Below are 21,238 nucleotides of genomic sequence, written 5' to 3'. Positions count from 1 at the left end.
CCTGTATTTATAAAAAAACCCAAGTATTTAAACATAGAAACACACCCAAAATCAACCATAAAGTCAACTTTTTGGGTGTGTTTATAAACTAATGAGATGTGTTTATATGTTTAAATAGTGCTTGAGTTTTTATAATTTCAACCCTCATTTTGGGTGTTTTAGTGAAACTTTTTTTTTACCACTTTCTTTCCTTTTTATACCCCAGAAGAAAAAGAAAAAATTTATCCAATTTCCACGCTGAATATTAAAATTAAAAAATTTATCCAATTTCCACGCTGGATATTAAAATTTGTTTTCAGTTTTTTTAATCAGTTGTGGAAAAACTGACTGTGAAAGGCCAAGAACTGGCCATCGAGCAAAAGGCCCGGACTAGAGAAATTTCTCATAAATGACCAAATTAGCCCTGGTCGTGTTATAAATTAATGAAATTCAGTGTGTGCTTTGTTGGTATTTCATTTTTCTTCCCTCCAGTTCAGTAGCAGAGGCTTAGCGTTACGGTTCAGTTTTCCGGCTCAGGAAAAGAGAGAGAATCCAAGAAAACCATCAACGTAGAGAACTGCAACACAAAAGAAAAGAGAATGAAGGGGATTTCATCTCAATCCTCCATGTAAGTAGTTCTCTGCCACCTCCTTCTTTTCGCTCTGTTTGGCTTTTTAGAAATAAGAAAAGAAAAGGTGAGAAAATAGAGGATATGGGGCTTGTCACAAAGAACCCAAATGTTCTTTCTGGTTTTCTTTTGGAACTGTTTGGTTGCTGAGAAAATAAGTAAGAACAAGGAAAATGTGGGACTAATGAGAACCCAAATGTTCTTTCTAGTTTTCTTGATGAAAGGACAAATGGGCATGCATTGTTAGGAACCCACGTATTTTTCTTTTTCCCTTGGAATTTCTACAGGAACTACTCTAATGAAGATGACTACGAACTGCAAGAAGAAAATGAAGGATTGTTAAGGAGAGACATAGGAGAAGGTGATTATGCAATTGACGACAGTGCAGAGAAGTTTCAGTGCATGAGCCTTCACAAGCGGGACACCACAAAACGAGGTGATTAAGATAATTATCTCTGATTTTCGTTGGAAATTAAGACAATTAAAATTTATTTTATCAAAGTAGCCAAAACCCATAAATTATAAAATGAGGATGATGTAAAAATTTGAATGCTAGATGTTTCCTCTTGCTTGCTTTCAATCTTTATCTGGGAAGAACAAGAACATTGTATGTTCTTTTATTCAGGACCAAGAAAACAAAAACAAGATTTTCCTGGCATGAAATGGTTATACTTGAGTAGAATAAGTAGTCCTAATTGCGGTAACACATTCAGTCTGAAAAAACTGATGAATGTGAGTCTATGGATCAGGAACATCAAGTGAAATTTTGTTGTAAATGAAATATTTTATGGAAATGGTAAACTATTTCGTTGAATTTCTGGCTCAAGTATTCAATTAGTTCGTAAAAGGCTATTCGTAGTTATAGTGTTAAAAGGGAGAGCATAGAGCCTCTTCTGTAAAGACTTAAAGCCACATACTAGAAGACCATGACCACATCCACTTTCCACTAAATGCATTCAAATGGTTTTCCTGTATATACCTAGTTTCTGTGGATCCAGCAAGCCAGCTTGCATAACGAGCGAAAATATATTTATGTATATTCAGGTGAAGAGCTATCTTTTCAGAAGAATGGTCTGTGGAGGCAAGAACAGAAGGGCAGAGTTGCCAGGCTAGAGAATTGGCTCAAGGTAAGGTGGGAACTTGAGGAGATAATTGAAGAACAACTGAACAGGTTCCATGCCCACTACAACTTGGATATGGTCCCAACCCGGCTAAAGGGCGTTGCCCAAATCCTCATGCCCAGTTGGACTCCGCCTGATGAGCTGGCCTCCATAGCGTGGCTTGGTGATTGGCGGCCCTCTGCCATTCTGGAGCTCGTGCGTGGCTTGTCCCTCTCCTCCTCCTCCTCCTCAGCATCATCATCATCCTCTTCTTCAAACTCTATTGGCACCGAACAGCTCTTATCACAGCTCATTTATGAGATTCGGATTGAAGAGGCAATACTTGATGAGGAAATGGCTGAAATTCAATCTACATGTATTCTCTACCTTCCATTTGCTCCAACCAACATCCAATCAGGTGGAGCTGCCCTGGCTTGTGTTCAGTCTGAGTTCAAGAAGATTGAAAGGGTGATCACGAGAGCTCAACGACTCAGGTTTGTTTGCTTTCCTTTGATTTTTTTTTTTTTTTTGAATTGGTAACTGTTATAACTTCAAGAAACATGATAGTTCTCGACAACTGTGTTGTAGGGATTTTTCTTCCTGTCTTTGTTAGTTTATTGTTGTGTCGTGGCTTTTCCTCTTTCTATTCCTTATAAGTATCCCCTTCAAAGGAATAAAGGCAAATGCAATTATGACTAACTACCAGATATGTGATTCTGTACAACAGGTTCAAGGCACTGGAATTGGTGTTGAAGAAGGTACTGAGTGAAACCGATGCAGCAGAGTTCCTAGTGGCATTTGAGGGAATTCAAGACGCAATTCACCAGTTTGCAACAAACCAGAGGTTCCAAAAGGGTCCAGTCACGTTGCCTGTCAAGGCCTTGGGATCTAGCTGAAAACACAGAAGTGTTATGAATTACCACCCAAATCAGAAACAGTCAGTCAAGGCTTTGGGGCCTTTCCAACTTACCATTTTTACTCAGCCTATTTGTTGCTGATGATACCGTGTCATAGCGTCAGCTCCGACTGAGCCTCTGTGGATTGTGTTGTCTAAACGTTCTCAGCAATTGAAATCTGAGCATGGAGTTGAGTGTGTAATAGAAAATAGTAAGGGGTCGAATTTTGGTGAATAATATAGTTTAGTATTGTGAATGCAGTTTAATAACGTTTACATTCAAACTTGCATGCGGTTGCAAGTAGTTGAACCAAGTTAAAATTTACAAGTCGCTGGTTTCGACTTTATGAAAGCAGTTTCCAGCTAATATTTGGCTGGTAAGAGGTAAGTTGAATAAGATATGAAACTGATTGCTAAATTGCATGGATAGAATTGGGAAAAACTGGAGTTTGTGCCAACATAGGAGCTGGAACTGGGTGGAAAGCCGAATATATGGTTCAAACATACAAGGGATTTCGCCACGTGGTGTTATTAGGATACGTGTTATAATATGAGTGGACAATATAATTAGATATGTCATGCATTAATTAGTAACACCATGTGACACCAAAAAACAATAACCAAATCAAACAATCCATGTGAGTTTAATTTCATTTTTACACTAAAAATTGTGATATTTGACTAAACTAAAATGTAATTTATGGTAATGCCCAATTTGACTTCTTTAGGACATCATCTTAACTGAAAAAACTTAGATTAATTTCCTTTATTTTTATTTTTTGAGGAAAATTTTCTTTATTTTTGATACGTGCTTTTGGTGGTCAAGATTTTTTTATTATGGTTCCTCCCACAATTTGATATAACCATTTTAATTGTAAAAAGCTAAAGTTCTTTATCCATTCAATTTAATTGTCGCCCCTCCCTCAAAATTTGTATTTCTTATTTGGCGAGTCATTTGATTTGGCTAAGTTACTAGAACTTTTCCTTTTCCAAAGAAAGAATCTTGTAAGGCTAAAGTTCACATCCGGAGCAAAAATATCAAAAGGCAAGACGATAAGACCTCTATAAGTTATAACCGAGAGAGGTAACTAATTAGAGGTGTCAAACGCATCGGGGCGGCCCGATTAAGTAAGGTCAGGCATGACACTGCTTGTATCTTTAAGCGGATGGGGACGAGATAATTAAACCTAATGGGACAAGTCGGGCCTTGACCTGTTATGGGCCATGCCGGCCTTTTTGAAGTCCATTTATTAAATTTTGTTTGTTTTAGAGAAAAATAATAAATATTATTATTATATTTATATCTTAAATTCAAGCTATTTCTTTTCTCTAATAATATATACTAGCCCCTTGGCACATGCATGATTTTCTTTTTTCTTTTTTATTTTTATTTTTGAAATTAAGAAAAGATAACGTAGGTAGTTATGTTCCATAAAAGTAGGACCTATTATCTGATTTCGTTTTTAATTTTAATTTTTTTAATATGAAAAAAATGTGAATTTATCATATTATCCTCATTTAATTAATAATTTCAATTCTTAATGTTTGAATTAACCAATGGTATTTTCTGATATTTGAATATTTCACAATTCTCTGCATTTTGCTTTATATATATATAGATTAAATTTTAATATTTTTTATATATAAAATAATGATTGTGTTTTTTAAGTTTTAATTTTAAAACTCAAACAATAATCTAGATATTTTCTATTTACATGTACTTTAAATAAAGTTATTGACATCTTTTTTTTTTATATATAACAAATAATAAATCTTATTATTATATACATAATTGTAAAAAAGATTGTAAAAAAAAAAATTGCAAGACATAAGTCAAATTTTGCATGAAATCGCCCCGTTTAGTGGCTAGGCATAAGCACAGCCCGATCCCCTTATGGGGGGCCATGGGCTTGGGCCGGAATTGATTATTTTTCTAAATGAGCAAGCCCGACACGATTTGTTTATTAAATGGATAGACTAAACGGGTTGGCACGACCCGTTTGACACCTTACAATTAATGACATGTTTACTTATTAAGTTATTAAGAATGAGTATTAGAATAATTCCAAATCCTTCTTTCAGTGTGTTTACTAACATATACTTAGGGCTTGTTTGGGAGTGCTTCTGGAAGGGCCAAAATCGCTTTCTAATAATTAAAAGCATTTGACGTTTGGCAAAAACTTTAGAAGCGCTTCTTGGAGAAGCACATGCCATGTGCTTCTTCAGGAAGCACTCCCAAGTACTTTCCACGAAGCACTTTAATTTGTTATGAAAATTTAGATTTTTATAATATAAGTGCTTTTGTTAGAAGGACTTATAAGCAGAATACTTCCTAGAGAAGCAGTCCCAAACGAGATTAAAAGTATTCCAATGCCTAACATCTCTCTCACTCACTAACACATAAAGAATAAATAATTATGTGGGTTCCATGTTAAAATTTGTAATCGAATACTCTCAACACTAGAAATTGGTAAAATCATGAATCAAGGAACCAACTATTCTTAATTTTAAAAGCATTTGATCAAGATTTAATGTGAATCCTCATAACTTTTGATTCCTTATATTTCATCGTGACTTTCCCTATTCTAGTGACTAAACAATAAGTAGAAAAGAAATAAATGTTTTATTTTCCTAATAAGCTCCATAATTTTAAATTTAATAGTCTAACGTCTAATTGTTATTGTTAACAAATCCCGAAGATTTAAAAACTTAAAAGTCCACCAACGCGCGCATAGAGCGCGTGCTATATCATCTCCTCGACCGTCTCTTTCCCCACCACTCAACTATATATAAATAACAAAAGCTCCCTGGCAATTCGAAGGCCGAACCAAACCAATCAAAGCACCAAACACGAAACCTAACCCCGAAGACAAAACCCATAACTTTTTCCCCTTTCTCACCAAATCCCCACAATCCCCTCAAAACCCTAACCCTAATTTATCTGTAAAATCATCCGATTTGAATCGGTGGTGTGGTTGATTCGTTCGGAATTTAGAGCCGAGAGAGATAGAGTGAAGGATGTCTGCGGCAGTGTGTGGAAGCAAGAGGTCCTTCTTCGAAGAGCTTCCTCCATCGCCGCCTCTCTCAAAGAGGCTTCGCTGTTCTTCTTCTACATCTCCCATTCGCTTCTCTGCTCCTTATCTTCTCGATCAGCTTCGCTCTCTCTTCCCTCAGATGGACCCTCAGGTATTAATGGATATGGTCTTCTTGTTATTAGATGTTATTTTTGGTTTTGGATTCCTATTGCCTGTTTGATTTCTGAGAAAAATAAGGTATTTTGGAATTTGGGAAGTTTGTAACTTGTTTCTATTTAATACATATGATAGCGTAGATTTCTCACATCGTTTACTTTGGTACAAAAAGATTTATTTTCTAGTTCCGTGGTAATGCGGGGACGATTTACTGCCATGGGTCTAGTGGACTATTCAGTTCATGTAAAGGCTGATTTTTCATAACAGGGCCGAACAACAATGTAGAATTGACCTTTTCAAATCTAAGTTTGATTTAATAAATTTTTGTAATTTCTTGGATGTATTCAGGAAACCAATAATTGATTTGCTTTGAAAATCTTTAGGTTCTTGAGAGAGCATTGGAAGAATGTGGTAATGATATAGATGCTGCCGTCAAGTTGCTGCATGAGCTTCGCATAGGATCTGCAGAAGAAAATTCTGCCTCTGCTGCAGAACAAGATGATTCGGTAGCTCAAGGTATGATGTATTCCATACTTCTTTTGCTGTACTCAGTTTCATTCTATAGTAATCTCTGTAATAGCTTTTTCTTTTTCTTTTCACTTACCATTATTACTGGTAGCTTAATTTATACGTGTTAGTTTGGATAGAACTTGACTGGTGATGTATGAGGCTTGCCATTATCCATGGTTACTTTTGTTTCAGGGACGGTAAAAGTTCTGTCATGTTTTGAAAAATAAGAAAGTTCGTTAATATGTTATCAGCAAGATTCTGTTACTTGTAAAAAGTGTTTTATGCATACAACTCTATGTCTTGCAGATACAGATTGTCTTGTTTGTGTGTTTATGCGTTTCGAGCAGCATTACTAGTTATGATGAGCGCTAAACTGTGCTAATCTGTTCACTTCTGTCATCAAGGTTGTAATGAACTGGTTCTTGTTTGTATTTTGAAAGATGGAATACCATTATGCAAGCCTGCAAACTACTGAAATCAGCACCTTTTCATGCTGTTTATGTTTTTTTTCAGCTAGTTTTTCCAGTATTTGGGTAATGAACAGTATTCAGTTTAAAAGAACAAAGCTTTGGTTCCCATAAGGGAGGAAAAGTTCTGAAATTTTTGCTACATTATAATATGTGTTTTATGTTTCAGATTGCTGTAATTTTCAGCTCACAAATAATATAGAAAAAGAAAAGGAAAAGACCGCAGGAATATTTGTTATATTTCTGTTATTTCAACTTGTTCTCGAGAACGGTTGATCGTTGTTACCTGAGTCCGATCCTTTCAAGTAAATAATTCCGTTAATAATATGAACATTCTTCATCAATTATTTCAACTTGTTCCCGAGAACGGTTGATCGTTGTTACCTGAATCCGATCCTTTCAAGTAAATAATTCCGTTAATAATATGAACATTCTTCATCAATTATTGTACAGTATATTTCAAGCTGGTTTTTTTTTTTTTCCATGGGTAAGAATTTGATTGTTGCTTTTTTATTTAGTAGGTATATTGACTAATGATGAAGCTGCAGCTGCTTCTGAGAATCCATCAGTTCCCAGCAACCTGCCTGTAGATGGTGCCGAATGGGTTGAACTGTTTGTCAGGGAAATGATGAGTGCCAATAGTGTGGATGATGCTAGGGCCCGTGCTGCAAAAGTGCTAGAGGTTTTAGAAAAATCCATCAGTGCACGTGCTGGTGCTGAGGCAACCCAAAGTTTTCAAAAGGTGAGTAAATTGTTTCTGATTCTGTGATGTGTTGGCCTTATTTTTGATAATTGGTCAACCTGTTGTTTGTTCTTTTGTTCCATACCTTTAGTTTCTGGATAACAGGTCTGATAGGTTTGAAGTAAAAAAAATTGAAATTGACCCATCTTTGTAGATAGGATGCTAAGCCAGGGATGGTAGAATTTATCTTTTTATTTTATTTATTTATATAATGATTTCTGTTTATGATTTATAATAATCAGGAAAATATGCTGCTGAAACAACAAATTGAAGGACTGATAAGGGAGAATACCATTCTTAAACGAGCTGTTTCTATCCAGCATGAACGTCAGAAAGAGTATGAGGAGCGGAACCAAGAATTCCAGAATCTGAAGCAGTTGGTGTCTCAATATCAGGAACAGTTGAGAACACTTGAGGTCAGAATCATAACTGTCTGGCTACTCAAATAATTGTTATTTTTTTGTCAGGAACAAGATAATGAATGATTTGTATGGCACTTTAGTATCAGGAGGAATATAAATGCTTCTAAAGATAATATGACTGAATACAGAATGTTTTGAAGGAACATAGAATAATTTAAAATTTCTGAAGATGCATAATTTTTTATTTATAGAGTTTCATTTGATCAGTAGAAACTGTTGCTGGATATCTAATGTGATTGATTGAGTAATTAATTCCTGAAGCTGGGATGGAGGGAGTTAGTGGCTGTGTTTCTGTTAGGATTCCCTCGATGTCTTTCAAATGATATAGTAAAAGATCTGAAACCATATTTAGTACTGATATGTGATGCAAACCTATTATAGAAATGGAGGAAATATGAGAAAGTTGTGCAATTTGTTTATTGTATCCAATGGATTCTCTTGCATACGTTCAGAGAACCTAGTCTATGATCCATATTAACTATACTAAGAGAACAGTACCTCTGCATCTAGTTTACTATGCAAAGAAAGTGCATTGAACTTTGTTTTTCCTGCTCACTAATCTTGATAAATTTGTGTGGTTTGTGACAGGTTAACAACTATGCCTTGACAATGCATCTGAAGCAGGCTCAGCAAAGCAACTCCATCCCTGGACGTTTTCATCCTGATGTCTTTTAATGAAAGGGACCAAATTTAGCATTTTGATGATATAGAGTCGGCAATACATGCTCTGTCGTGAGCCCGTTTCAGATTGTGTCTGTTGAAGTATGCGCATTTGTAGATTGAGGCTGCTTTATGTCTTTGATATCCCCTGTCCAGGTCTGTGGCGATCTGTCAATCAATGTGGAATCGCTGAACTATTCGGTTTATATTGGTGAATTTGTATTTTACATCTATGTAGTTTGTAAAAGATGGAATTTAACATAAAGGTGAGAACATGATTGTTGGTGGTGCATATAGTTGAGCTGCATTCCTTCCACCGCAATGCCCGTATTGACTTCAGAACGCGGTTTGCACTGCTTATCTGAGACACTCAGGCAGACTCTAAAATTCCATGCAGTCTCTGGCTCGGTTCTGCCACCCTCTTTAGCTGGCTAAATGTGTTCATCATGTTTGGATTTTTATTCCGATATATCTTAGTAATATGCATGACTCTATTTCCCTGTAGATTCTCAATCAATTGTTGGTACAAACCTAGTTTTGAGAACCCAGTCCGGTGGGCTTAATATTTGCCTTTTATTGTTGTTTTTACTGCCAGTTTTTCTTTTCTTGATGGTGAACTATATTTTTTGTCCTCGAGTTTTAACTAGCTTTGGTTTATTCCATTAGCTTTCAATTGTTTAAATTAGTTTTTCCTATTGAAAATATGAGGCATTTTCTTTTTTTGGGCGATATGATTAGTCTATTACATTTTTGCTTGGGTATTTTGTCAAAATGCCCCTTGAACTTATACTTAATTATCAATTTACCCGACCTTATTTTTCAGACAATTAAGGACTTAAACTAAATTTTATTCTCAATTTTTCCCTTACTATCAACATTTCATCAAATTTTCTATTAAATCATTAAAAATAAAGGAAGGGAATACTCACATGTGGCATTGGATTTTCCAACGTGTGGGCTTCTTTGGTTACGGATCTTGGAATTGATGGATACTTGGAAATTGTGGATATGGTTTGGATATGTCGGAACTCGGGGACCCTTGACGGGGTGTACCATAGACCTTTAGCGGGGTAGTCTGCGCGTGTAGAACTTGTCACAAGCGCACGAGTATTGAGGATTCTGTACTGTACGTGTTGGTAAGCTTAGTCTTCCGGTTGGACGACTCGTCCCTGACCACATGGTTGTTGAGGATTCCTCCGTGTGGTTCAGCCAAACGATCCCCTTGTTGGATTGTTTCCCCCAGTACATGATGTGCAATATCATATGTACCTCATCTTGGATACGGATACATGGAAATTGATACGTGGATATGGATACTTGGATATGATCGGAACTCAGGTACCCTTGACGGGGTGTTATCGTAGACCTTTGGTAGGGTAGTCGCACGCGTAGGACTTGTCACAGCGCAAGAGTATTGAGGATTCTTGTGCGTCTTTGGTTAACCCATCCTCGGATGGATGCTCATCCCTAGCCACATGGTTGTTAAAGATTCCTCCACGTGGTCTAGTCAAACGATTCCGGATTGGATTGTTTTCCCCTAGTACATGATGACGATGTGAGGTAGATGTATATATATATACATACGCATACATATTAAATATATATATATATATGTGGATTCATTTCCGGGTTGAGATTCTTGAATTTTTGCTTCGTGAGTACCCTGCACAAGTATGAATGTTTATGTCATGAATTGGAAAGTGTTGTTCAGCAACATATGTCTTGGATATGGTATGGTTGCGGGGATGAATTGGCTTAAGGGAAGAAATTTATAATGTGTTTAGTGTGTGCCTTGCCTTGACGGATTTGAAGTTGTAGGTGAATCTAAAATAAATCGTTGGTTTTACTTTAAATAATTGTATGTTATCTTGTTCATGATTAGTGATTGTAGAACTACGTATGGCTTGATTCCTCAATAAAGGTACGTGGTAGCCTGAAGTCTTACTCAAGTGCAGCTGCAAGATCAATTATATTTTTGGACCCTATGTTAGATTGTTCCCTCGGTACTCAAGTTGGGGTGTTACTATCTTTTATATATATATCATATGATTCGTATACTTATGCAATTTGGGGTACATATTTATATAGTATAAGTTATCGTAGTATGTATGTATATAACTCTATATATTCGTATATATGTATATATAAATGTATAAATTGATTATTTTAAAGTCATTCCTACCTATTCCATTTTATAATCCTATGTCTCGGGAATGTGATAGGCTGAAGTCAAGGACATGACTTGGATATTATTATTGCTATCGGGGAAGTTAGAATACTTCGATTTCACCTTGATTTCGCATTAATGGATTAAATTGCATGTTGTCGGATGAGACTTATAAATGTGTCTTTAACATGTTGAAAATTTTGGAAAATGTCCGTTTTTCAAGGAAGATTATGCCGAAATTTCGGTAGAAAGTCTTGTCTCTTTCATAAGTGGGCCGACATCGGTATGATATCTGAAATACCACAGGATACATCAAGGATTCCAAGGAATTCGGGGAGGGTTTTGTCATGGGGGTTGATGGGTTTGGTTGGGGCTAGCACGAGGGCAGAGTTGATGAGAGAGAGAGAGAGAGAGAGAGAGAGGGGGAATGGATGAAATGGCCAATTTGCCCTCATATTTAATGGCAAATTGGATGAAATGTTGATGATTTAGACGGAAGGGGGAACATTGAGAATAAAAATTAATTCAAGTCCTTAATTTTCTATAAAAAAAAAATCATGGGTAAATTGATAGTTAAGTACAAGTGTAGAGGGTAATTTGACAAATTACCTTTTTTGCTTTTACTTTGCACAACTATAACATTATACTTAAAATCTTCTTGTACACTTCTCGAAGATACAATAAAACATAAGTTTCTATAAAATCGAATGTACAATATGTTTCACGTAGACCTCATATATTATATGTATTTTCACGTAGTTTGAAGTAAAAATATTATACATTAAATTTTAAATAAACAATAAATAAATAAAACTATATAACGATCAAATTTGTCACTGCTTGTTCAATAACGTACATATATAATTGACTCGTATTTTTCTTCTTAAAAAAAAAAAACCTATTATACTTCAATATTCGTAATGCAATTGTTTTTTTTTTTTTGGGGAGTGGAAACTTACAAGTGACAAAATTAGACAAACATTTTTCTAGGGTTTCACAGTTAAATATCATGAATATTTATATTGTGATTACTAAAAAGTTTAAGAAGTAAGGGAGATTCTCTAATAAGTATTTAAGTTGAGAATTGCTTACATACTTCTAATATTAAGCGTTGAATTGCATATAAGAGACTATTAACATATTTAATGAATGCAATCAAACAGTCAAAATTAGAAGTATATAACAAATTCTTAATACAAAATTCTTATTGGAGAATCTCTCAAAAAGTAAAAGAGTATTGAGCTCAGTCATAAATTGGTAAACTGTCCAAATCAAATCGCATAATGATGGTTTGGTTTAGTTCAGTTTAATGTATTCGGATCAGACCGCATCCACCCCTAAATTAAATTCTTAACCTTTTTCCACTGGGGTGGGAAATTAGGAATATACTATTTTTCCAGAAAAAGAAAAAATAAAAAAAAAGTGACGTGGGGCAAAAAGAGTAGCATAATTTAATTTAATTTAAAACGTGATGCATGATGGTATGGAAGTCCACACCACACATATCCCCTCTTTGTATTCCAAGCTTTGCCATCTCACCAACACCAATCTTCTTTGTATCAGTAGTTTCTTTTTCTCAGGCTCAGCCATGGACAATTTAGCCTACTCAATCACTTCATCTCACGACTGATTCTCCGAGCTTCAATGTCGGCCGCGGCTCTTTCTCTCCTCCCCTCCTCCTCTCCCCACCTTCTCTTCCCACCGTCTTCTTCTTCTTCCTTTTCCTCTTCTTCGTTTGTATTGGGCGGGACCCACTTAAGGACCCACAAGAGCTTCGTTTCTCTTCATTCTTGGTCGCCGTCTTCTTCTTCTTCTACCACTTCGTCATGGAAATTCAACACGAAACGCCGCGTTGGGATTGTTTTTGCTGCTTCTGGGGATTACTATGCCACTCTTGGGGTTCCCAAATCTGCCTCTAGCAAGGAAATCAAAACCGCTTATCGAAGGCTTGCTCGCCAGGTACTTATTTTCACCCCCTTTTGGAAAAGAAAATTAATCCGGAAATTGTAAGTACCTGAAGTTTCAATTATCGGTTATCATGTGATTATGGATAATTTTCTCAGCAACCAAACAACTGGTAACTTGCAATGTCAATAAAATTTAATAGATTAAATGACAGCAAAATACATCCTTTGACATCCACTTTGACTGAGCGAGTCATATGTCCCGTACCACTTGAATTCTTTTGGTATAGTAAAATTGTTTAAGTAAGTTTACAAAACATTTGGCTTGCTTTTAGGCACGTTGTACTCTTTAAAATTCAGCGGTATGATTTTCTGTTAAGAGGAGGGACTTGCAGCGGAAATTCGGATCCCATTGTAGTTGATCTTGTGCTTTTGACTGTCCAAAGTTAGCATTATTCTTCCATTATGTGATACAATAGAGAAGCATAGGATATTTGCTTCTTTGATGCTAGTTTTTCAAAGTAGTAATTAGCACCATAACCATTCATCTTATAAGTTTGAATGTAATCCTGACCTTCTATGTATTATTATGCTCTCAAGTACCACCCTGATGTAAACAAGCAACCAGGAGCAACTGAAAAGTTTAAAGAGATAAGTGCTGCATATGAGGTATGAACATCTTTTGCTTTTTCTCTTCTTTCCTAGAGACATGCTTGTTGCATATCTATAGAAAGTGACGACCTTTATAATAAACTATAGGTTTTATAGTTAATGCATTTTAATCGAAATATTTGAAAATGCAGTCTGTGCATTCTAGTGGCTATACTTGTGGTACTTGTTGTTTAATTAGCTTTTACTGGCATACATTGGTTAAATGCACGAAAAACATATTTACAGGATAAAAAAAATATCAACATTCAATCCAATCCTTTTACGTATCATATATGGATTGTTATCATGTAGGAGGTTTTGCCTTAAAATCTTGTATTTCCTGGTATTTCACCTTTTCCTCCTTATTTTGACTTTAGCATTAAAACCTCATTTTAAATTTATTGCCTAATATTTGATTTTGTAAATGTGGTTCACTTTTTCTTTCCTATATTGTTTCCCTTTTAAATTATAAAGGGGGTACTGTCAACAGAACTGCAATAGAAGCATATGCTGCATATCTCTAAGTTAGACTCTGAATCAGTGAGCAACATCCACCTAAACTCGTGCCTACAGTTCTGACAATAGCTCAACTCATCTTAGTTATTCTTATTTGTATTAGTGCATATGCTCGTCATCTTTCCAAGCATGACCTCCATCTCAATGAATGACATAGTGAGGATAAAAACCAACAATCAACTTCCCATAGTGAGGATAAAAACCAACAATCAACTTCCCATTTTCACTAATAGTGCAGTCAGATTGTATTTCTGGATTTTCCTTCATTACCAGGATTCTAATTTTGAAACATGCATAAACTCTCTTAGTTTGCAATCAGTGAATATTGGGTTATATGCTCTTTTTGCTTATTCTCCCATGAAATACATTATCTTGCTCATCTTTTCTTTTTCACATTTATAATATTGTCTGTTGAATTCTGAAGTACAACCCTGTCAGGTGCTATCAGATGATAAGAAGCGAGCTTTATATGATCAATATGGTGAAGCTGGCGTTAAGAGCACTGTAGGGGGATCTTCAAGTGCCTATACGGTAATGGGTGTAGTCGCAGATTCTTTTTCCTAATTTCATCTGATAAATAAAAGTGTGGCAGTCACTTGATGCATGTACAAAATCGCATCTACATGTCAATCATATCGTTGCACACCATGCAGTGTCCAGTTTTGGATGTATTCTGATACAATGTGGCCTCCATTTGGTCATTCTCCTTTATGCATCTAAGGTTATAAGCATGATGGTGAACAACAACAAACATGCGTCTGCACACACACGCATCTTTAGAGATAATAAGAGGCTGCTTTGCCCCCGAGTCATCCAAAATAGGGAATATTTTCCGAGTCATCCAAAAATAGGGAATATTTTTCTCATAAATAACCTTATTTAATATTTAAGGTATATATGTTACTTCCTCTGCAACATTCTTTACGTAGCAGTATTATTTGAAAAGGTATATGCTACAGTCTCTGCAATTTTCCCTACATGGAGGCATTATTTGGGAAACATACCAATCATTTAGAGTACTTATGTTACTTTTAGTTAATTTCTGGTTTGTTTATTTGGTGTTTGCTCAAAAACCAAGCCTATGGGTATGGGTAAACTTTTAGTTTTATATTTGCATTGATTCTTGGATGATATTCTTTCTGAGTTAATATGTCCACTAGTTTCCCTCGATTGAATGGCCGTAGAATGTATGTATTTTATTAGCATATGCTGATCACCTGAAATGCATGCCTAGTTTCCCTTTCACCTGCAGTCCATGGGAGACAATTGCTTCCCATTTCCTTTATGCAATATCAGTTTATTTCTTTGAAAAGTATTAAAATCAGAAAAACCGCATTTTGCTGTTTCCTCGACCGTTAATCTGAGTTCTTTGCTGAATGTTGAATTTAATTAAATACTATATTCTTCTTATTCTTCAACATGGGAAAAAGATGTTATTTGTTTACATAATTGTTAGGTACCTGAATAAGAAAGTACAGAGCTGTGCAAGGTTTCTCTAATCGTTTGCTTAATGATAATGCTGATAGAAAGTTTAAAATTTACACAGTTTTACTCTTATTTTGTTGCAGACTAATCCTTTTGATTTATTTGAGACATTTTTTGGGCCGAGTATGGGTGGATTTGGTGGTATGGATGCTGGTTTTGGAACACGTCGTCGTAGTACTGTTACTAAGGGTGAAGATATACGGTGAGTCATGACTCCTAATGTTGATGAAAATACACGTGTTTTGATTACCACCAGTTGCTACGTTCAACAAATATATTCACTTGATGCTTAAGAAAATTATATGTAAAACAGCTGTTTGTACATGTTGGTTAGTTGTGCGGCCTGATTATGTCCATACCAATTTGCCACATAGTAAAGTTAATAAGTTAGTTGTTAATTAGTTGCATTTGAAGTTGGTTCTTCAAGTAGTTATAACATACGATCAACTCAGGATGGATAGGATAACTTTGTTCTTTACAGAAAACTTTCTTTATGATGATAAAAATATTAAGAAATTCTTATTTTAATTCAATCCCTTATATTTCATATTTTCCTCGTTTTAGTATAATATCTTTCCCTTGTTAAAAGTAAGGCTAAGTTATTAGGATTACTAAAGGATGCCTGATTAGAGATTTTGTTGTCTGAGCTGAGATGTGGCTAAGCAATGATTAAGAAAATAAGTTTGGAATTGGTTGATTGCTTGAGAAGATTAATTTCATGTAAATGTGTGGAAATTTCATTTTCTTGGGTTGTTATGATGGGTCTTGAGTTGCTTTCAATAATCACAACCACGGTTGTTTCTTGTCCTTTATTAACCTTATTTGATAACATCCATCATGCCTTATGCCACTTGTTCACATGTATAATCTCTTACTACCTCTTCTTACTGTTTGCAACATGTTATATCGCTCCTAGTGATTTGTGGTGATTTGTCTTCTTTGTCTTAGACATTATCTTCCTTCTCGTATTGTTCAGTTATTGTTGTGATAAATGAATATACCATGGACGACTTCTTAGTTGACTCCTGGTCCAAATATGTTCAGTTATGACATCACTTTAGAATTTTCTGAGGCTATATTTGGAGTGGAAAAAGAATTTGAACTTTCCCATCTGGAAACATGTGAAGTTTGCACTGGGACTGGCGGCAAAGTAGGTTCCAAAATGAGGATTTGTTCTACTTGTGGTGGGAGGGGTCAAGTTATGAGAACAGAACAGACACCTTTTGGCTTGTTTTCGCAGGTAACTTTGGGCTTCTGGTTTCTATGCCTCTGTTGATATTTTTTTTTTCACTTTTTAAAATATGCATCTGCATATCGAATCAAAATCACAAAAAATTCATCTAGTGTGATAAGTGCTTATAGTAAAGTTCTCTTGTTCTATGGTTTATAATTTGTGCTGTTTTGTAAAATATTGAATTCACATTCACATCACTGATTGCATTTCTATAGAGTAGCTCGACTGTAAAACTGTCTCTGCACTAGATAGCAGCAATTGGGGATAAGACAAGAAAATATTGGTGGAGGTGTAAATTTTGATGTGATGAATATGTCAATGAGGAATGATATTCACTCAAAAGGTACTCCCTGCACATAGGAAGGCCAAATCATGGGATGACATAATGGCCAATTCTTGACCTCGAAAATGGAACTTATTGCTTTAGTGGCATCATTTAGCTTTACATGTTCATGAATGTTATGAATCTATGATACATCTGATATATTCCCCAAGTGGTTACTGCTAAGGGCATATTTTTATGTTTATATTGCATTACTCAATTACTGGCACCATATCTTCTGCACAAAAATAGTTACATGATTGTTTGAGTTCTTTCTGTTCATATTAGGTTTCTGTATGTCCAAATTGTGGTGGAGATGGGGAAGTCATTTCTGAATACTGTCGGAAGTGCTCTGGTGAAGGACGTGTTCGTGTTAAGAAAAATATTAAAGTTAAAGTTCCTCCTGGTGTTAGCACTGGAAGCATTCTGAGGGTTGCTAGAGAGGGAGACGCTGGGCCAAGAGGGTAGGAGGTTTTGTTTTACCTTTTTGATCTCCGTTACTTTGTTTATGTGTAAGGTAGATGTTGCCAGTGTTTATGGAATAGAAATGCATAAGAGATTTATTTAGGAGCTACATATTCTCATCATTCATGCTTTTCAAGTATATAAAAGTCTCATAATCAATATTTAGAAATGGAGAATTGTTATACAGATTTTCTTTGATTGCAATATAACTGCTTTGTGGGAGCACTATTTATGCTACAAAGTTTGTAGAAGGTTCATTGGTCAAAATGACAAATAGGATTAGAACAGGAAGATCATGTGAAGATTCTCATAAGAAAGAAAAGTTCTATGAAGATGATTGAGACTTTGTAGACTTATTCATCTTGTATGTATAGTTTATTTCCCTATTTCTTTTCTTGCTGCTGTTGTTCTATTAAAATTTATGTCATATGGACTTTTGCATATGCGTTGTGTCAAATTTGTATCTTGTTTTAAGCCATTCTCTTGTCTCTTCCTGTCATGTTGGTCTCTGTACTGTAGGGAAAATGTAAGCCGTTGTTTTACCTAGTTTAATGTGTTGAGGATTTCATATTCTTAAGAATTTTATTCTCCAGGATTTCATCATTTCTCGTATTTTTAAGTGCCCCCTCAGACAGAATATTAAAAACATTTCTTTCAAGAGGGAGATGTACTTTTTTGGCTGAAAGATAAGATGTATTCAAAGCATTCACATATTATATATTTGCGCATTCATCAGTGTTCATATATGTCTCATATTGTGATACATAGTTTAGAATCATTTGTTTATCTTGTTATTCCATCAGGGGCCCTCCTGGGGATCTTTATGTATATCTTGATGTTGAAGAAATAGAAGGAATTCAAAGAGATGGCATAAATCTCTCCTCAACAGTTTCTATCTGCTATCTGGATGCCATATTGGGGGCTGTTGTTAAGGTATAGTTTGTATTTCTATTGAGCTTCCAGTTTAAAGGTATACTGTTTTTAATGCTTTGGAGTAGTAAAATCGTGAAGTATACATGCTATATGACTTTCAACATTTAGCTTTTCATTAAAGCTTACATCTCCATAACGTAATGCTCCTTCAAAACCACTGTCAGTATGACATGTGGAAGTGGCTATTCTGTATCTACACTTTTGACTTGAGACCTAATAATTCCAGATTTTCCAATATGTCCTTTTGTCATTTCCTTCTCAGCTTTCAGAAGCTGGAATTCTATGTAATTTCTTTCAACCAACATCTTGAGTTCAGAGATTTAAAGGGCTTCCCTTAGTCTGGAATTCCCATTTTCCCCCCTCTTTTTGCCCCCCTATTGCTCACCAACACTTTTTGCATGATCAATTGATTTGAATTTCTGGCAGGTAAATACAGTCGAAGGGATTGCGACACTACAAATCCCACCAGGTACCCAACCTGGCGACATTCTTGTCCTGGCTAAAAAAGGAGCACCAAAGCTAAACAAACCATCAATACGTGGCGACCACATATTTACGATTAAAGTAACAATACCAAATCGTATCAGGTATACAGGTGTCTCTTTTTCTTCTTGTTTTCATTGTAACTGGTTAGCTGTAGCTGATCCCCAGATATGCAATGTTACAGATATCAACTATTCTAAGTGTTTAGTGTATGCTTTGTGGCAATATTTACTCTTCTAGCGGTAGAACTTCGTTATGAAATAAAAAGCACATGAACATGATTAAAGGATAAAATTTAAAAGAAACAGAAATATGGTAGTAGCTTCTGAATAAAAGGACTAAATTTTTTCAAACAAACGATAAGAGAAAAGGGAGATGAACACTGTTGAGAGGAAGAGTGTCACCTACCATCATACCTTGTCATGCTGTGGAAGCACATTCATGCAGACAAAAATGAGTTGTGTTTGGATGGGAGATAGAGAGTGAGAGACTGAGGGTGGCATTTTTGTTTGCTCAATGAAAAAAGCCTCACAAGTAATGCACATCGAAGAGATCCTTACGTTTCTATTTTCTTGTAAAGTTGTAACCTCTAACTTAACGAACATTTTCATTGAAATTTTAACCATGGATTGTTCGTTCCTTTATAGTGCCAATGAGCGGGAACTGCTTGAAGAGCTTGCTTTACTGAATAATACTACCACCAGACGTTCACGCACTCGCCCTAAAATGCAGCCAGCTAGTAAGTAATCACTTATCATCTGAGGATGTGTTCTCTGTCTGTGCATGTTGCAATCGGTGGATGCGTTCAAGTCCTTTCGTAAACCTTTTTCGAACTTTGAACTGGGGTGAATTTAATGTAACTAATCATCAGATTTGCATGACAGAACACCTTATACTGTTTCGGGTTCAGTGTACAGATTTATCTGACTTGAATTTGTTCCTTTGCTTCTGTAGCAAATAATATAGAACCTGAGGTGGGAACGGTTGAGAAGAAAACAGATGAAGGAGAAGATCAAAATGACCCATGGAAGAAGTTAAAAGACTTTGCTGGGTATTAATCTCTCTCTCTCTCTCTCTCTCTCTCTCTCTCTCATTTCTTCCAACTACCGAGTATTAATACTACTTATTAAGGTCATTAACTATTGAGTGAAAATTTAAATCTATTTCCAGACTAGGCTAAAAAGATATATAGAAAATTTGGTTGCTACCAAATTTCCTTGAGCTATTCTGTTTTAAACCTGGCATATCCAAACATGTATAGTCTGCAATTGATCACAAGCTCTCGAGATGATATATATTCTGTTTTCATGTGTAGAGTATTCAGTTCTTCAGATGCATATTTCTGTGTCATTTACTTTTATCTTCTCCTCATTAATTAATGTACTCATCATGTGCAATGCAATTGACCAAACAAGTATTTGGAATACGCAGGTCTGTGGCAAACGGTGCTCTAAAATGGCTGAGAGACAACCTCTAGTCTGGTGTGTTTATGAGGTCCGCTCCAAACTTACAGTCACCATTGACCAAAGTTTGGTTCTAGATTTTCTTCTTTCTTCCAGAAAGGGTAGTGGATGGCCCGTACTGTCAAACATTTCCGACGCCTTACCAAACTTGCCAGCAAGTGAAGACATTGAATGTGCGGTAGCAGAGGTTTTATTTGGTCTACCTGTAATTTAACATTTTTGAGATGATACAGAATCACCTGGCAGATGCATTTACTGATTGATCTCATGGAAGCAGCTGGTTAGAGGGGCACATGAATATTTGATTATTTAGTTAATGTATATCTCATTTTCAGAGCGGTTTATTGAATTTCTTGTGATAGTTATTTGTTGTTGGTGTATTACAATTAGTTGGTGAGGCTTTTGTAAGCGTACCATTGGGAAAGTACTGATGACTTCAAATCAATTATTATCACGATTTTGTTTTCATTAAATTGTAAGAGGAATGCTTTCCAGTCACACTGGGCGACTTGAAAAGTTTAATCTTTACAGTCTCCATTAGGAAAGTTTAATCTTTTTGTTACAATTTGAATTCTCCTTTTTACCCCTTTATAATGAAATTGAATAGCGTAAAGGAAAATGCTAGGGAGAGCACATTTATGCTTGATGGAAGTTGAGCTGTACACGTGTCAAAGAAGTTCTTAACCACATGGGTGAATTTTAAGGTATGCAAAGTAAAATTCACCAAAATGGTTAATAGCAGAGTATCAAAGTAGTTCTTAACCACTTGTTGATTTCAGCCCTTTATGTTTGGAGGATGCTTTGACCAAGCAAAGAAGAAAAGAATAAGGGAACAAGGTAGGGGAAAGAAAAAGTAAGGAATTAAAAGAAAATGAAACAAACAAGTTAGGGAAGGGATAAATTCTGTTCTTGTTGATTGGCAAGTGTGTGTTTGTTGTTGTCGTGGTGCCTGAATTGCCTTACAAGCATTCTTCACCCTCAGCATTATAAAACTAGCTGGGGAGAAATGAGAATGCCTACG

At 35.7% G+C, this 21,238-nt stretch overlaps 3 protein-coding genes across 4 annotated transcripts; all 3 read left to right on the top strand.

The window, feature by feature from the left end:
- The first annotated feature begins 444 nt into the window (after nt 1-444).
- On the top strand, nt 445-2,859 carry LOC103328119 (seed dormancy control protein). The gene is made up of 4 exons (XM_016793732.2): nt 445-607; nt 895-1,043; nt 1,652-2,201; nt 2,435-2,859. The coding sequence occupies exons 1-4, from the start codon at nt 579-581 to the stop codon at nt 2,601-2,603; spliced, it is 897 nt and encodes a 298-aa protein (XP_016649218.1). The 5' UTR covers nt 445-578; the 3' UTR covers nt 2,604-2,859.
- A 2,560-nt stretch (nt 2,860-5,419) lies between these two features.
- LOC103328095 (uncharacterized) lies at nt 5,420-9,098 on the top strand. 2 transcript variants are annotated; one of them, XM_008230485.3, is made up of 5 exons: nt 5,420-5,788; nt 6,177-6,309; nt 7,292-7,512; nt 7,755-7,928; nt 8,523-9,098. In XM_008230485.3, the coding sequence occupies exons 1-5, from the start codon at nt 5,621-5,623 to the stop codon at nt 8,607-8,609; spliced, it is 783 nt and encodes a 260-aa protein (XP_008228707.1). In that variant the 5' UTR covers nt 5,420-5,620; the 3' UTR covers nt 8,610-9,098. The 2 variants fall into 2 exon arrangements, with proteins under 2 accessions (XP_008228707.1, XP_008228706.1); XM_008230484.3 differs by having other exon boundaries at nt 7,289-7,512.
- Nucleotides 9,099-12,241: 3,143 nt separating this feature from the next.
- Nucleotides 12,242-20,690, top strand: LOC103328096 (Molecular chaperone Hsp40/DnaJ family protein). The gene is made up of 11 exons (XM_008230486.2): nt 12,242-12,720; nt 13,266-13,334; nt 14,271-14,363; nt 15,401-15,519; nt 16,362-16,557; nt 17,162-17,337; nt 18,142-18,271; nt 18,698-18,858; nt 19,402-19,493; nt 19,709-19,805; nt 20,186-20,690. The coding sequence occupies exons 1-11, from the start codon at nt 12,406-12,408 to the stop codon at nt 20,229-20,231; spliced, it is 1,494 nt and encodes a 497-aa protein (XP_008228708.1). The 5' UTR covers nt 12,242-12,405; the 3' UTR covers nt 20,232-20,690.
- The last annotated feature ends 548 nt before the right edge of the window (nt 20,691-21,238 follow it).

The sequence above is a fragment of the Prunus mume genome, linkage group LG4, assembly GCF_029339155.1.
Source record: "Prunus mume cultivar Tortuosa linkage group LG4, ASM2933915v1, whole genome shotgun sequence".
NCBI classification, from domain to species: Eukaryota; Viridiplantae; Streptophyta; class Magnoliopsida; order Rosales; family Rosaceae; genus Prunus; species Prunus mume.
This window is presented reverse-complemented; position numbering and strand designations above follow the sequence as displayed.

Excerpts from the sequence above, each read along its gene's own strand:
- LOC103328119 (XM_016793732.2), top strand. The coding sequence starts at position 579 with ATGAAGGGGATTTCATCTCAATCCTCCAT. Across the intron at positions 608-894 it reads ATTTCATCTCAATCCTCCAT|GAACTACTCTAATGAAGATG; the intron begins GTAAGTAGTTCT and ends GAATTTCTACAG. Across the intron at positions 1,044-1,651 it reads GCGGGACACCACAAAACGAG|GTGAAGAGCTATCTTTTCAG; the intron begins GTGATTAAGATA and ends ATGTATATTCAG.
- LOC103328095 (XM_008230484.3), top strand. The coding sequence starts at position 5,621 with ATGTCTGCGGCAGTGTGTGGAAGCAAGAGGTCCTTCTTCGAAGAGCTT. Across the intron at positions 5,789-6,176 it reads TCCCTCAGATGGACCCTCAG|GTTCTTGAGAGAGCATTGGA; the intron begins GTATTAATGGAT and ends GAAAATCTTTAG. Across the intron at positions 7,513-7,754 it reads CAACCCAAAGTTTTCAAAAG|GAAAATATGCTGCTGAAACA; the intron begins GTGAGTAAATTG and ends TATAATAATCAG.
- LOC103328096 (XM_008230486.2), top strand. The coding sequence starts at position 12,406 with ATGTCGGCCGCGGCTCTTTCTCTCCTCCCCTCCTCCTCTCCCCACCTT. Across the intron at positions 18,859-19,401 it reads ACAATACCAAATCGTATCAG|TGCCAATGAGCGGGAACTGC; the intron begins GTATACAGGTGT and ends GTTCCTTTATAG. Across the intron at positions 19,806-20,185 it reads AAGTTAAAAGACTTTGCTGG|GTCTGTGGCAAACGGTGCTC; the intron begins GTATTAATCTCT and ends TGGAATACGCAG.